This window comes from Pituophis catenifer, unplaced genomic scaffold (assembly GCF_029215685.1).
Source record: "Pituophis catenifer annectens isolate HBS135680 unplaced genomic scaffold, rPitCat1.0.hap2 SCAF_7, whole genome shotgun sequence".
In the NCBI taxonomy this organism is placed as follows: domain Eukaryota; kingdom Metazoa; phylum Chordata; class Lepidosauria; order Squamata; family Colubridae; genus Pituophis; species Pituophis catenifer.
In genome coordinates this window covers 14,207,986-14,224,392 of record NW_027256887.1, presented here as the reverse complement: position 1 = coordinate 14,224,392, position 16,407 = coordinate 14,207,986, and the positions used below count along the sequence as shown (strand labels likewise).

General features: G+C 42.2%; 1 protein-coding gene across 4 annotated transcripts in view; it reads right to left on the bottom strand.

The window, feature by feature from the left end:
- Positions 1-15,106, bottom strand: part of GRAMD4 (GRAM domain containing 4) — a 107,143-nt gene extending 92,037 nt beyond the window's left edge. For 2 of the 4 annotated variants that reach the window (XR_011600608.1, XM_070946713.1), the window contains exon 1: positions 14,873-15,106. Coding sequence is in view for 1 of the 4 variants with exons in the window: in XM_070946713.1 (XP_070802814.1) it covers positions 14,873-14,901 (29 nt within the window). In the remaining 3 variants the exon portion in view is untranslated. Of the gene's footprint in view, positions 1-12,476; positions 12,498-14,872 lie in introns of those variants that run through there. The other 2 variants (XM_070946714.1, XM_070946715.1) reach the window with 2 other exon arrangements.
- Positions 15,107-16,407: the final 1,301 nt, after the last annotated feature.

Sequence of the window (16,407 nt, the reverse complement as noted above, 5' to 3'; positions counted from 1 at the left end):
TGCAATGAAGTAATACAATGAGATGGTTGTCTTATTTAAAAGAAATCCCAAATCTCCATAGAGTAATTTGGTGCAATTAAGTTTTTGCTTTACTCAGTACAAATTGCTCTTTGCACTAGAGCAATATATTACAATGCATGTGTTGTCTAATAAAGAAAATCTGGTAATGCTCTATCCCAGGGGTGTCAAACTCAATTTCATTGAGGGCCACATCATGATTGTGTTTGACCTCGGGGTGGTGGGCATGGCCAGGATAGGTGTGGCCAGCTCGATGTCACTCGTGTTGGGGGCACCTGTGGTTGCAGGAGGCTGTCACAGCCAAAAACTAAGGTCGAGAGGACTGTGCGTGGCCCTACTGGCCCTACTTTTCACTGGCACTGCCGGCCGGTCCTTCGCTGTTTCCAGGGCGGCCCCGTGGGCCAGATCTAAGCACCCCGTGGCCCAGATCTGGTTCGCGGGCCTTGAGTTTGATACCTCTGCTCTACCCCAACAACTACTCAAACTCTAGATTGAATGTCCTAAGCCCCTATCTTGCCTCTCTCTTCAAAAAACAATAAGGGCATAGGCTAGTTCTCACCCACTGCAATTACAGGACCGTGATCAACAAGCCAATTTCTCAATGCAAGAGATAGTTGCTTTGGCCTTATTCTCTGCAGGTATGGATTCCAGGAAATGAGCTGCATCCCACACAAGTTTCTTCTGTGCACCATCAGAACACTGAGAACACACATGATAATCAGTCTAGAAAGAGGGACACTGCAAGACTTGTGCCACATCAATTGCAGCCAAGCCATTTTCTACTTCATTTGTTTTTTTTTTATTGCAAAAGTTTTACAATTACATTTTCACCCCTTTTCCCCCCCCCCACCGCCCCCCCCCAAACTTCCCAACCTCCCTAACCCTCCCTAACCCTCCCCTCCCCCCAGACTTCCCTATAATATACTCATACTCATAAAGAACCCTAATATAACACTTATATGTAAACCTGAACCCCTCCCTCCCCTGTATAATTTTTCTCTTCATCTCATTACATTAAAAAATTTCTAATACATTATTTTCAAATAAAAGCTATTTGATACTTTCTAATTTGATATTTGTTCTGAACATATTCTATCCACCTTTTCCATTCCCATTCATAAGTCTCTTGTGAACAATCTTTTAAATATGCTGAAATCTTCGCCATCTCTGCAAAACTGGCCATCTTCAAAGTCCATTCCTCAATAGTGGGCAAGGCTTCATTCTTCCAGTATTTACCTATCAACAGTCTTGCTGCTGTTATCATATACAATATCAATTTTGTTTCACCCAATGTAAAACCCTTAACTATACCCAATAAAAACAGTTGTGGAGAAAATTGAATTTTTTTCTTCAAAACATTCTGCATGACCCACCAAATTTTTATCCAAAAAGCCTTAACTTTCCTACAGGTCCACCAAACATGATAATACGTAGCATCCAAACATTCACATCTCCAACATTTTGGCTGAACATTAGGGTACATACATGACAACTTTTTGTACTTCATTTGTGTTTATGCAAACCTACCAAGGGCAGAAGGTTGATTTTAGTGCAGAAAAAAAAAGCCTGCATTTGATTTGCAAAACAAAAAACCGAAAAAACCCCAAAGGATGTTGAAGTCTATTTGTTTTTAGCTTTAGAACATAAGCACTGTTCCAAAACATTCAAAACGGTATTAGTGAAATGAAGACTATTTTGGTATCTCTGCATGCTTGTGAATCAGTGGTTTCATCTGATTCTTGGACCCCAACTCCTAGAATCAGAATTTTCTGCTGGTTACATGTAGGTCTTTTACCTGAGGCTTCTAGACACTGGATTGTAATAAAAAAAATTAAATAGATTCCACCCGCCTGAAATTTGTCCAAGCACAGTGGAAGTGGATTTAATTATTGATGCAATGCAAAACTATTTCAGAAGAATTTATCTAAATTGTTCTTATTTGCAGGCTGTGTATTAAACCAAGCTTCTACCTAGGGGTTTGGGGTTTTTTTGCAACATTATCAAATGGAGAGATTAAAACAAACCTAAAACAACATTATAAAATGGAGAAATTAAAACAAAGTGAGAAGGAAGGGCTTACTATTACAAGACTAGACTCTATGTGTCTCTTTACGTGTCTCTTTCTTTTGTCCAATATACTGTAGCACCCACCCTCTCTCCTAGAAGAATGAAATATTTTGAGAAATATTAAAAAGGCAGAATATTATATTTCCCTGGATGAGAAATGGAGAAACATGCTTGGAAAGCAGACCCCAACTTTCTTAATAGCCCTCAGCTGATGTCAGCATTTAAGAGATAAAGAGATAGATAGCTCTATTCATAAGCAGATTCCCTGCAGCAAGGTCTGATTTATTTATTTAGCATATGGTTGGTCACACAAGGTGACAAGGTCTGAACAAAGGTAGGATTAACCCTCAGCCACAATAGGAATTGCTCAACGTCCCTTCATTGCATCAGCCCAAACTTCAACCAAACTCAGCTCAGACAAACTCCTAGGATTTGTACATGGCACCATGGGAGTCTGACAACAGCCATTAGAATACATGTTCTTGAACAGGAAGCTCAAGGAGCCTGGATAGCTCTGCAGACAAAGGCACTGTAATTTAACACCAGCTGTCTGCAATTAATGTAAGTTCGAATCTTGCCAGGCTCAAGGTTGACTCAGCCTTCCATCCTTTCTAAGGTAGGTAAATTGAGGACCCAGTTTGTGGGGGCAATAAGCTGACTTTGTATAAATATACAAAAGTATGAAGGCTATTGCTTAACGCACTGTAAGCCGCCCTGAGTCTCCGGAGAAGGGCGGCATATAAATCAAATTAAAAAAAAAAGTGCAAACCCCAGAAGAAGGTATAAATGTGGTCAGCTGCCCAGAATTACATGTGGTTCTGCTTCATCATTAAACCATCTTTCCAATCAGCCTCCACGTTTCCAATGTCCTTCTCCCAGCCTGGAACTGAACCAGATGGATATTTCTTCCAACAATACAATATGCAGGGCTTGAAGTTATTAAGAAAAATGCTACCCGGGAAGGAGATATGGCAGCAGAAACTAAACAATTACACACTTCTGTTATTTTGGTCACAATGGGACTCTAGGTTTAAAAGCACTTTTTTGGAAAGATTTTAGCACTTCTGGTTTCTTGGCACTGGTTTCCTACACCTCAAAGGATGGGGAACTATAACTGGATGCTAAAAACCAACAATTGGGATGTTACAGCCAATAACACCATTTGGTGAAAGAAAACAAAAAACCCATGCCATATGGAACAGCTGTAGCCGATAAAACAACAGTTCTTCCCAGCTCCTACATTACAGCACAGAACAAAAGAACAACAACACAGCAGGGTATCTTAACACCATTTTGCTGTAGAAAGATAAATTATAAAATAAGAACACCCTGACTCCTTTTTAGAAAAGAAGCCTGCAATTTTTGGACGGCCAAAGGTCAAATTTAATATTTGGGGAGGCAAGAATTACAGTGTGGGCGGGAACTGTGACAACTCCGTCAAATGCACAGTTGGGAATTTGGGGGGGGGGGGGAGAGGCCTTTGTTTTTAAGACTCAAAATGATGAAACAGTGGACTGTCCATTTTCAGCAAAAAATAGTCAGAGGCGGCACTGGAAGCCTTTAAAAGGTTTGGAAACTCTAAATGGCATTGGAATTATAAATTGAAGGCCCTACTCTAGAATAGATTTCTCTTTATTGGTTTAGACACGGTCACAAAAAACTTAACTCTAAATTGACTTTCCATGATCACCCACAGGTATTCATGTCTCAGTAGAAAAGATCAGCCCTGTCTCCTGTTTCATGCTACATTTAATTATTCATGTACCCATTTATTAGTTATATTCATATGCAGAAACACTCAAGGCAACAAACAAAATGAAGGCCATTAACGTCATTCCTCGAGCCCAGAGTTTCTTATAATGGTCAATATCAACTTCCAAGGGTCGATGGAAGTATACAAAGGGTCGAAAAATGTCTGGGGATTTGAAGGGGGTCAGTAAATGGCTGGGAGTGGGGGTCAATAGATAGTTGATAAATGATGGAAAGTCGATTGGGGTCAATTAAGCTTAGGGGTCTCTGCAGAGCTGCAGGTTAGTCTCTAGGTCCGAAAGATGAGGTAGCTGGTAGTATCCAAAGTTGGATAGTCATCCAGCAGCAAGAGCAGCCTTGAATTGTCTCTCTATCCTCCTCCTCATTAGTTAAAGTGATATTTATTACATTATTTTCATATAATAAATTGAGGGCTGATAAAGAATCTGAAACTTTATAAAGGGGTCAATGAGCTGAAGCGTTTGGGGACCTCTGCTCTAGCCATAATCCTTTCTAGAGCAACCCATAGGAGATGTAGGAGGAGGGGGAAAGTATTTTGGCTGAAGCTCTCAAGAACTTTCCCCCATTGGGCTAAAGTTGAATCCTCTAGTCTTCATCCCCAAATGAAACATTATCCTCTTTCCTTCCATTGTGTTCTTCACTACTTAGCTTTATATTGAAAGCTCTTTCTACAAATTGAGATTCATGACTCTAATTTTTATTTGTTAATAAAACTAAAAATGAATACTAACACACAAACACACAAAACTAAGTAAATTACTAACAAATCCAGCAGTGCAACTCTTCCCCCCTTTTAATTGGATATAAATATGGGTGACATCTGACCCATCCAATTAAAATTAAAATAGCACTCTTGTTTGTTGGCCAAGCTTGTAGTCAATCTCCTATCTACCTACTTAAAATATTAGCTGCCTTGCAAACATCATGTGAATTGTTCTGGCTCAGCCTTTAAGCTATTTTACACAAGAGAGATCACGCCAAACCAATTTCTTGGCCTTCTTTGTTAAAGGAAGAGGAACATGGAGCAATATATTTGCACAAATCACATACACTGACATCACATACAATTCTTTAGGAGATATCTACCTCTGTGAAGATTTAAGTCTGATCCAGGTAGGCCCATTGTTAAGCAACGATCAATAAGAAAAGGTAAACAACCAGTTCCAAATGGGAGGAAAGCTAAACTTAAGGGTTCCCTCAGGGAGCAAAATATCATCATTCCTTCAGTTCACTGAAGATAACAAAGTATAATTTTAAAGTACAGCCATTTAAGGATGTTTTTTTTTTTAATTTGATTTATATGCCACCCTTCTCCGGAGACTCAGGGCGGCTTACAATGCATTAAGCAATAGCCTTCATACTTTTGTATATTTATACAAAGTTGTCATTGTTCAGTCGCTAAGTCATGTCTGACTCTTCATGACTCCATGGACCATAGCACACCAGCCGCCCCCACTCCCGTCCTCCACTGTTTTCTGGAGTTTTCTCAAATTCACATCCATTGTGTCATTTATAGACAAACATAACACAAAAACGAATACATAATTGCCCTCTCTTTTTTAAAAAGTGCGCACTTGAATATTCCTCCAAACTAAATGACTACTTAACTTTTTAAAAAATGCCCCTTTCAATAGTATCTCCAAACCTCTGTCACATTATGTCCTACAGCGGTGTGTTTCACAACCGCAAAAGCGACTTTAAGACATGTGGCTAGGGAATTCTGGGACTTTTTTTTTTTTTAATTTGATTTATATGCCGCTCTTCCCCGGAGACTCAGGGCGGCTTACAATGAGTTAAGCAATAGCCTTCATACTTTTGTATATTTATACAAAGTCAGCCTATTGCCCCCACAAACTGGGTCCTCAATTTACCTACCTTAGAAAGGATGGAAGGCTGAGTCAACCTTGAGCCTGGGGAGATTGGAACATGCAGTAATTGCAGGCAGCTGGATGTTAATAACAGGCTATTAGTCTGCTGCGCCACCAGGCTCTTTCTTGAGATCCACACATCTTAAACTCACCAAAGCTGAGAAACACTACTCTAGAGTAATGATCACTGTTTCTCAGTTTTGGTGAGTTTGAAATGTGCAGACTTCCACTCCCAGAATTCCTCGGCCAACACACACCTACCTACACATATATCCATCCTAGGATCAGACAAGAAACCACAAGGCTCAGCATTCAGGTTCTAACTCTCATGAGGTTGGAAGCCCATACTGGCATTTTGAACTGAACTGGGGAAAGAATGTTACTTAAAACTTTTTTTCTCTCAAGAATCGTCCCACTTTTAAAGATTATGGAGGCCCCTAAAAGAGCTTTTGTCTATATGGGTTATATTTATTGATGTTTACTGTATTCAAAATTAAAATTGGTGCATTCCCTGCTGCTATGTCTCACAATTTGTTTGGTGGGATTTTAATATTCCACTTATTGCAAATTATTGTAAAATTGTAATGTATTTTTCAATGTAGATTGGCAAACAATTTTGATTTTATGAGCCTGGGTGGCGCAGTGGTTAGAGTGCAGTACTGCAGGCTACTTCTGCCTGCCTGCAATTTGGCAGTTCAAATCTCACCAGGCTCAAGGCTGACTCAGCCTTCCATCCTTCCAAGATGGGTAAAATGAAGATCCAGATTGTTGGGGGCAAGATGCTGATTCTGTAAAACCGCTTAGAGAGGGATGTAAAGCAGGGATGAAATCCAGCTGGTTCTATCCGGCTCGGGCAAACCGATAGCAGCAGCTGCAGGAGGCTCCGCCCACCTGTGCAGACATCATTTTTTTCCAACATTTTAAGCCTCTGTGCATGTGCAGAAGGCTTTGCACATGTGTGGACAACGTGCACGCGCTCCGCTCGCGCACTTCACACACACATTGGCGAACCGGTAGGGAAGGGAAGTAAATTTCACCCCGATATAAAGCACTGTGAATCGGTATATAAGTCTAAATGCTATTGGTAATTGCTATTTTGTGGATCCCTGAGGGGGTCTTGAAGGCCTCCTGAAGCCCTCTGTCCCACTTTTAAGAAGCATTGTCTTAAACAATCCAAATGTTCATAGGTCAGGAAAGTAACTTCAGTAGTACCATCTGAATAACAGCTTCTGCCACTGATTTTTAACTCTTCCTTCTCATCTTCTTCATCTAAGAGCTGCACACTGTCTGTGCACCTTTGTTGGCAGAAATGAAACTATTCCTCTGAACAAGTCTGCCACTTGCTGACAATTATAAAATGAGTCAACAATGCCAAGTCCTAAAAATCCTCATCACACTTGTGTCCCAATTTTCAACAGTAGCAGTATGTAACACTGTCTGAAGCTTGAAATATATATATGTATAGGGATTAAGTAATGAAAATTTATATATAAGTGCTATAAAGCACTTAATCCCTACAATTTCATATGATTATCTCTAAACCATCAATCTAAACACATGGATGGAGCTTTTGTTTCAACCAGTTTGACTTCAAATACTATGCTTCTCAATGAAATGGATTCATGCCTTTTAATAGACAGACGTCAAGCATTTGATTGTAGAAATGCAAATTATTTACATGCTTAGAAATCTACCCATAATTACAAATAGCTCATAGAAGAACAAACTGCTTACTACTTAATACAAAATGGCATGAAGGAATTGGTACGAGAGTTGATCAAATAGTTCAATCGGAAGCCCCCCTAAAAGAACAAGAAAATCTAATCCAATTCTAGTACTTGTCACACACACACACACACACACAAAAACACTCTATCAAACTGAATGCAACTCATCAAACTTAAAATTATCTGGAAGGGCTATTGAAGATACAAGAGCCGTGGTGTTGTAGTGGTTAGAATGCAGTACTGCAGGCTAACTCACTGCTCACTTCAGGTGTTCGATTCTGACCAGCTCAAGGTTGACTCAGCCTTCCATCCTTCTGAGGTGGGTAAAATAAGGACCTAAATTGTTGGGGGCCATATGCTGACTCTATAAACCACTTAGAGAGGGCTATAAAGCACTGAAAAGTGATTTATAAGTTTCATTGCTATTGCTACAAAGGAATTGAAAGCCTGGGTGCTGGGCTGTATTTTTATTTATTTATTATCCCATCTTTATTATTTTATACATAAAAGAAGATGGACTAACGTATCTTCCTCCTCCTATTTTTCCCACAAAAACAACCCTGAGAGATGGGCTGGCCTGAGACATGACCAGCCAAAATTCATCTGGATTGACCAGTCACAAGCAAAATGATTAAACGCTGGCCTCAATTTTCTGTGAGGCTGCCATTCATAATAAAATGGAAAGAGTATCGGTGATGTACAAAACAATGCTTCTACAACTGATGTGATTACCCAGGATGTAAAGTGGTTGTAGGGCTTGCTTCTGTATCAGCTGCCAAAGCATTCATTTTACTGTAAAAGCATGTACAGATGCAAAAGCCATTTAAATTTACCATGGGACAAAAGATAAGTGTTTTATGTAACAGACAGAAAAGCAGCCTGGCCTCAATTACCTTTTGTGAGAAACGGACACATCTCTTTTTTCACTTTGAAAAAACAAGCGTGGGTCCTCTTTTAATTACCTCTTCTCTAAATGTCTATGGAGATTCTTAGTCATCCAGGTCATGATTTCCCCAAAGGTGCTTTTTTCAAGAGGCAACTGGACTTCCTTGTTTTTCTTTGGAGAGGTGTTTTTTTTTTTCCTTTGAAGAGTTGAAGAAGCTTCTTGGATGAGAAGCGAGACATCTTCAAAGAAAAATAAGAAGCTCCAGATACTGAGACTCAAAGATGGAATTTACTGCATGCAATTCACATACAGCAAAACGCTGTATTCTTCTTTGCTCCATTTCTCTCTCTGTTCACTATTCTTGATCCATGGTAAAAAGGTAAAGGTAAAGCACATATGTGCTAGTGGTTCCTGACTCTAGGGGGTGATGCTCATCTTCGTTTCAAAGCAGAAGAGCCAGCTCTGTCCGAAGACTTCTCCGTGGTCATGTGGCCAGCATGACTAAACGCCAAAGGCGCATGGAACACTGTTACCTTCCCACCAAAGGTGCCCCCTATTTTTCTACTTGCATTTTTTACATGTTTTCTAACTGCTAAGGTTGGCAGAAGCTGGGACAAGTAATGGGAGCTCACCCTGTTACGTGGTACTACGGATTCGAACCGCTGAACTACCGACCTCTCGATTGCCAAGCTCAGGGTCTTAGCCACTGAGCCACCACGTCCCTATTCTATAATACAGACGTAATAATGGTTTGAAATAAGGCGACTTCGTGAAAATTGTTCCAAGGGGAGAACTCCGGGGTGCTTCACTCATCTCAACTGTACTGTTGCATTTGAAACAAAAACAATGCATCTGGACATTCATTGTCACAAACTTGCAATATCTCAACAGGCATCAATAAAGACAGATGTCTTTATTCCCACCCCACCCCACCCCCCCTTCATCCCTTAATTCCTGCAACAGTCAATATCTCTCTGATTGGATCAGGTTGCAGTTTCTCTCTTTCGTCTGCATGCATCTCTACCAGGCTCTTATGTAAGTGTCCATTTCTCCTTGACTTCTAACAAGAACAGAAGCTCAAACGAAAGGACAGCAAGGAATGCTAACAGCAGCAAGAAACCTCACATGATGAGGCCTGTGAAAGACAAGAGTCAGGATAAACAAACAAGTGAGAGGCAGCGGAGACTTCCAGGCCAGCTTCAATCAAGGTTTCTTCATGCTTTTTGTACACAAGAGTTTTAGACCATCCTTCGATCAACCTCCCAGATTCCCTCTCGGTTTATAGCACAAAAAGAACCTATGCGATGGGAATCATAGGTGTTTCACATTGGATACATGCACAATACCATTATATTACTACACAATATAGGAACATGGTGGCTCAGTGGCTAAGATGCTGAGCTTGTCGATTGAAAGGTCGGCAGTTCAGCGGTTCAAATCCCTAGTGCCGCATAACGGGGTGAGCTCCCGTTATTTGTCCCAGCTTCTGCCAACCTAGCAGTTCGAAAGCACATAAAAAAAATGCAAGTAGAAAAATAGGGACCACCTTTGGTGGGAAGATAACAGCGTTCCGTGCGCCTTTGGCATTTAGTCATGCCGGCCACATGACCACGGAGACGTCTTTGGACAGCGCTGGCTCTTCGGCTTTGAAATGGAGATGAGCACCAGCCCCTAGAGTTGGGAATGACTAGCACATATGTGCGAGGGGAACCTTTACCTTTACCTTACTACACAATAATGAAGGTTGAGGTTACACAATCTGCAGAATCAACATATCTCTAAGGGTGATACAGAATCACCGATTTTCACTTGAAGAAAATCTTTGCCAGGATGGTCCTTAACAATTTGAGACCAAATCCACCAGGATTTCTGTACTTCAGAGCAACATCATGTTTTCATGGCAATGATCCTTTTTTATCTTTGAGGGGCATGCAAGGGGGTACATTACAAATAGCAGGTAGAAGCAGGGGTGGGATTCTACCGGTTCAGACCGGTTCGGGCAAACCGGTAGCTCCGATGATCAGCTGGGAGCGAACCAGTTCACTCCGACGATCAAGTGGGCCTGTCCACCCTCCCCTGCATTTTACTGACCTATAACTTCACAGCTGATTCAAGCGGCAGAGCGAATTGCCGCACCTCAGCTGTGTTACTCCCCAGCAGTAACACGGAAGGCAAGTTTTTGTAAAACTGTGCACACATGTGCAGTGCGCGCACAAAGTGCGCAATCACCAAACCAGTTGTTAAACCAGCAGGATCCCACCACTGGGTAGAAGGAAAGTAAAAGTTCATTCTGATTCTATTTTTGGTTACGCTGAATTATAGTGAAATACACAAATCTGCAGAGCTGTTTCTCTCACTTTCAAGCTTGCATATGGGTTTCCCAGAAGCAACTAGTGGCCAGAACACAGAACATGATGGAGCTTTGGCCCAATTTCTTTGTTACATTTATATCCCATCCCCCTCCTCCCATTCGATCTCCATCAAAGGGTTTTTCCTCTGTTCTTCATCTTTCCCTGCTAAAGAGATGCATAAGACATGTGATATGAAAGAAGCAAGTAGGTTCTTCCCGAATGGACATGAAGTCCAACTTGAAGTATGACTTCAAAGGAATTTATTTGCTTCTTTTAACAAGCTTTTCACTTCTTCTTACTACCTGAACAAAAGTGTATGATAATATTTCATTTTAGCTGTACAGGTGAATGAGTCTAATTTTGGTTTCATAGGCCTTCCACAAACACTGTAAACAACCTGCCTAAATGCTTTTTCAAAAAGCAAAGCTTAGATAAGGGTGGGTGATGATTCTGTGTTTGACAAGAACTTGCTGCAGACAGTGGTTATTATGGAAATTATTACCATCAAAGCTTAATGGAAATCTGTTAAGAATATTATGCTAATCTCTAAAGTGCATTAAGCACACCATTACACTAGTCTAAGAAAAAGACATTACAAATGATGTCATCCATTCCTACTACAAAGTTAAAATCAAATTCTCTCCAGCAATGTAAAAGAAATGAATTGTTTTGTCTATAATCATACCAATACATTCAACAAGAGTAATAAATCAGACAGGGATTAATAATAAGCATTTATTGCATGATTATTCCAACTTGCTTCCAAGGAGACTAAAACATCATTGCGACAATAAAATAAGTTTGGCAAACCAATACCACATCTGTCTAACTCATTCTTCTTCAGATCTGAGCTGAGTTTTTCTACCGTGTTTCCCTGAAAATAAGACCTCCCTGGATAATAAGCCCTCCCCTGAAAATAAACCCTCCCCAAAAAATAAGCCCTCCCTGAAAATATTTAAACACATGCGCAGCCAGTCCCTGCCATTTCCTCTGGTTAGGGTTAGGGAGACAGAGCTGGAAATCAGGTAAGACGGCAAGAGGAGCCCCGTCTTGCTCCACGCACCCCAAAATAATAAGACCTCCTCAAAAATAAGGCCAAGTGCTTATTTCAGGGTTCAAAAAAATATAAGACAAGGTCTTATTTTTGGGGAAACACGGTAAATAAACCAGAAAAACTCCATTCTCAAGGGACAATGGCAGAAGAAAAAGCAGACCAAATACTATACCAAATCCCATAATCTGGTGCCTTCCAGAAAAACAACACTGCATTTATTTAATCTACCGTTTTTTGACTACTCTACATCTGGCAAGTTAATCCAACACATTAAGAAACCACATGATGATTTGGGATGCTGTTTGCACCAAGCCACTGAATCAGATTACTGGCCCATCAAACCAGTATTGCAGACACCTGGGCAATAGACTGTAGTTATAATTTTTCCTTCTATCTTGAGATGCTGAGGGTTGCATTTCAACATTTGTCTATCCAATGTTTGTTCTTTTGCCCTGCTGATAATAAAGTCTATCATATCTGCAAACCAGATTGGAGAATGCTGTTCTGTTTACCATTGATACCAGAAGTCTCCAATGTTTTTGTTAACAGCCAGCTCTCAGGAACTGTCTCTCATGACTAAAATAAAACAATTGCAATCTTCCACTTCATACCACTGGTTTCTGAAGCAAATGTAAGACATCTATTAGTTTAAAGGTAGAGCCTAGCAATCTGCAGTATTAAAATCTAAAGCAAGCAAGAATGCTTCGGTTGTAGCATGGGGTATCCTTGCTGTACCTGTAAGCAGGTCCTTCTAGGTTTAGGAAAATACACGTTGGAATTCAGGAGACAACAACAGGGAATGACATGTGATCGCATTCTGTCATGCCTTCATAAGATCTTTGAACACACACACACACACACGCCCAGAAAAGGGTGTGGCTTCTTTGAGGAGTTGCCAACACTTTGCCAGCACATTTTAGATCCAAACATCACACACACTATTTAAAAGTCAGGGCAATGCTTTAGATTGAGTCTCCGAAAGTTTCTTCATAGCAGAGGACTTGTATGAATAGAATAGAATAACAGAGTTGGAAGGGATCTTGGAGGTCTTCTAGTCCAACCCTCTGCTTAGGGAGGAAACCCTACACCACTTCAGACAAATGGTTATCCAACATCTTCTTAAAAACTTCCAGTGTTGGAGCATTCACAACTTCTGGAGGCGAGTTATTCCACTGATTAATTGTTCTATGCAACAGATTAAAGCCTAGGTGCCTCTTTTCAAGGTGCAGCCACTTTATTAGAGAAAGGCACTTCGTATATACTCCAAGACAGAATGTGAAAGCACAGCCCAACTCTACTAGCTAATAAATAAAATTCTGCTACCACATCTGCCAACCATGATGATCCTGTCTTCCCCAGTGCTGTTGTAACTTCAAATGAATGGTTGTAGGTTGAGGGTACTACAAATTATAACTGAAGACATGTTTCAGTGAGAGAAAACAAATAAGAGGTAGTTTGGTTCTTCCAGCAGCCGAGCTTAAATAACAAGCCGTCAGAGCCCCACCAAACCTAAAACATACAAAACTTTCCAAAAAGTAAACAGCCTCCTCAATAGCTCTATTTATTCACCAGTCCCAAGGACAATATTTAAAAGAAACTCACTTTTTCACACTTCTAGCCACCTCTTCCAAAAGAACCTTAATATTAACCTATGGGAAAGCAACTCACAGCAATCAGTAGCTGACCTTGGCTGATTTGATCCGATTAGTCCTTGGATAGGACACCACCAGGAAATCCTTCTGTCTGTTAAGGAGACTGGAAAATCAAGCACACACCTTCGGAGAAGGTAAATGACAAACTATTTCCATGCTGTCGCCAAGAAAACTACCTTGATGCCTACCTATAATTATCACAAGTTCGGGTCAAATCAGGGCACACAAGCAAGGAAACAATTTCCTCTATTTATGAAAGAATGCCGCAGCATGAGGAAGAAATGCAAGACAGAGCAATCATTTCAGGGTCAGAAAGTTCAGGGGCAAGTTTTGTCCCTCAATATTTTGTGGGCGGTGGAGAAACAACAACTAAGAGAAGGAAGGTTACCCGTGGAGAATAAAATGAGGTGAAAAAGAGGCCCCAAAAGTAACATTTTCCTCCCAAGGAATCCCTGGAACTTGCTGCTGCTCAGCCTCCATTCCTTCCAGTTGGCAAAGACATTCAGGATTTGGGGAGGGTGGGGGGGGTGTCTTCCTTTCCGGGGGGGAGGGGCATAGGAGAAGATCACCGCACGGGATTAGGGAGTGTGCCAAACAGGAGCCAAGGAAGGTGACTGGCTAGCTTGTCCATCAGAAAAGTCAGCAGTTCGGTGGTTCGAATCCCTAGTATAGGTCTCTTGCGTGAGCAAGGGGTTGGACCAGATCAGCGGTCACCAACCGGCGGTCCGTGAGAAAATTTTGGTGGCCCGCAGAAAAAAATTATTTGCATTTTTTTATATTGCACTAAATACTATTTCTCTTTTTTAAAAAAATTCTTATTCGTGGTCCGCGGGATTTCAAATTATGAATTTAGTGGTCCCTGAGGTCCGAAAGGTTGCCGACCCCCACCCACCCCCCACCCCGACTAGATGACCTCCAAGGTCCAACACTTGTTACTGTTCCTGAAGCTGAGAAACTTCAAAGGATCCGAAGTGGCAGCTGGGAATAAGCCCCCTGGGTTGATGGGGGGGTATGGGGGGGTGAAAGGTGTCCAAAACGTCCAAGGAACTTCCCAAAAAAAAAGAAAAGGAAAGAAAAAAAAAGGTTATTGCAATTTCTTGAAGGGGGGGAGGGGCAGAGGTGGGTTGCGGAGCGGGGGGGGGGCTGCTTTCCAAAAATCCCAGTGGAGGGCGGGGGACAACTCTCTCCAAGCAGGCAACAAAAAAAAGGGGGGGGGGAAGGAGTGGGTCAAGTTTTAAGCAAAAAGGGGATCCGAGACGGGACGGAGAGGGAAGGAAGTCCTTTCTCCATCGGGGAATGGGGTGGGGGGAGAGGATGGCCGAGGCCCAAAGCGAAGGCGAAGGGAAGCGAAGCTGGAAGAGAGTCGTTGTGCGGGGAAGGGGCTCCCGCGCTTCTCCGTGGGCCACGAGGAGGAGGAAGAGGCGGGCGACAAGGGCGGGCGTGGGGATGGCGGGGACGGCAGCAGGCTTTGTTCCTTACCCTGCACGGAATTCAGACCAAACTTTCATCCACGCTGCCAAGCCGGCGATGCCCTCGCTCACCTCCCTTTCTTCCACCGTCGCGATGCCCCGGGAATCCCTTCGTTGCCGCAGCTTCGGCCGGATTGCGCCACCGGCTTTTTTTCCGCTTTTCGTTTTCAACGCCGGACTCCCAAAGCCTCGGCGGGGCCGGCAGCAGCAGCAGCAGCAGCAGCAGGTGCTCCGGCCTCCAGGCAACCCCCCCTCCTCCCCCCCCCGCCCGCCTGCCTGCCTGCCTGCCTTGCCCGCCCGCCTGAACGCCTCAGCCAAGGCCGGTGACGAGAAACCCTGCGCAGCCGCCGCTGCCGTCACCGCTCTCGCCTTCCTTCAATCGCCGGCGTCGGCAGCATCCGAAGCGCGCAAAGGGGCCGGCCTCCGAAGCCGCTCAGCTCCGCCTGTTTCCATTTTGATGGGCAAGGCTTTTTTCGAGCCGGGAGCCGTCCGGGAGTCCCCGGCGGGGGAAAGGACGGAGGAGAGACGCTTCTTTTGGGCCCGCCGGCCGTCTGTGAGGGAGGGCGGACGGGCTTCGTTTTGCCCGCGCTCCCCTCAGGAGGAGGGCGCGGAGGAAGGAAGGATGAATCGTCGCGATTCGGACCGAACTCTCCGCGGGTTAATCGAACCAGATCGTTTGCGCAAGGAATAAAAAAAATATATATTTAAATTAATTAAACAGGAACTTAATTAATGTTGTTTAAACGCACCGGCGTGCCTCCCTGTCCTAATGTTTTCTTTTATTCGTATCCTTTTCATGTATTTATAATTATGTTTACACTTGTTATCTGTCATAAAATACATGCTTGACCAAAAATAGAAAATAAATAAAAAAATAAAATAAAATAGTAGCGCAGAATTTGCTCCCTTGAATTGGTCTTGAAATAAACCCTACCGTCCTCTGGACAGAATTGGTTTGTTACCTCTTTAGTTTTTTTTTGTTTTTTGGTTTATTTTTATTAACTTTAATCTGAGGCTTCCTCACGGCTTCCCATCCAAGTACAGGTAGTCCTATAATTTACAACAGAATATATATATTCTGTATATTCTGCTGTAAATTATAGGACTACCTGTACTTGGATGGGAGGCCGTGAGGAAGCCTCAGATTAAAGTTAATATATATATATATATACACACATACATACATATATATATACTGACAGCAAACAGCACTCACTAGCACTGATGATGTTACCTAGTTAGGGTAATGAAACGTCTGCAAGAAAACAAGTAAACTCAGCAAGAAGGACATCTCATTTCAACCCTGAGTTACAAACATTTTCCTTTATTGATTACAACGATTCATTTAGTGACCGACCGTTCAAAGTTACGTCACTGGAAAAAGCGGCTTATGACCATTTTTCACACGGCCATTGTAATGTTACCTGAATTACATCCGGATGTTTGACAATTAACTCACATTTATGACACTTCTGGTGTCCCAGAGTTATGCGATCACCTTTTGTGACCTGACAAGCAAAGTCAACGGGGAAACCGGATTCAATT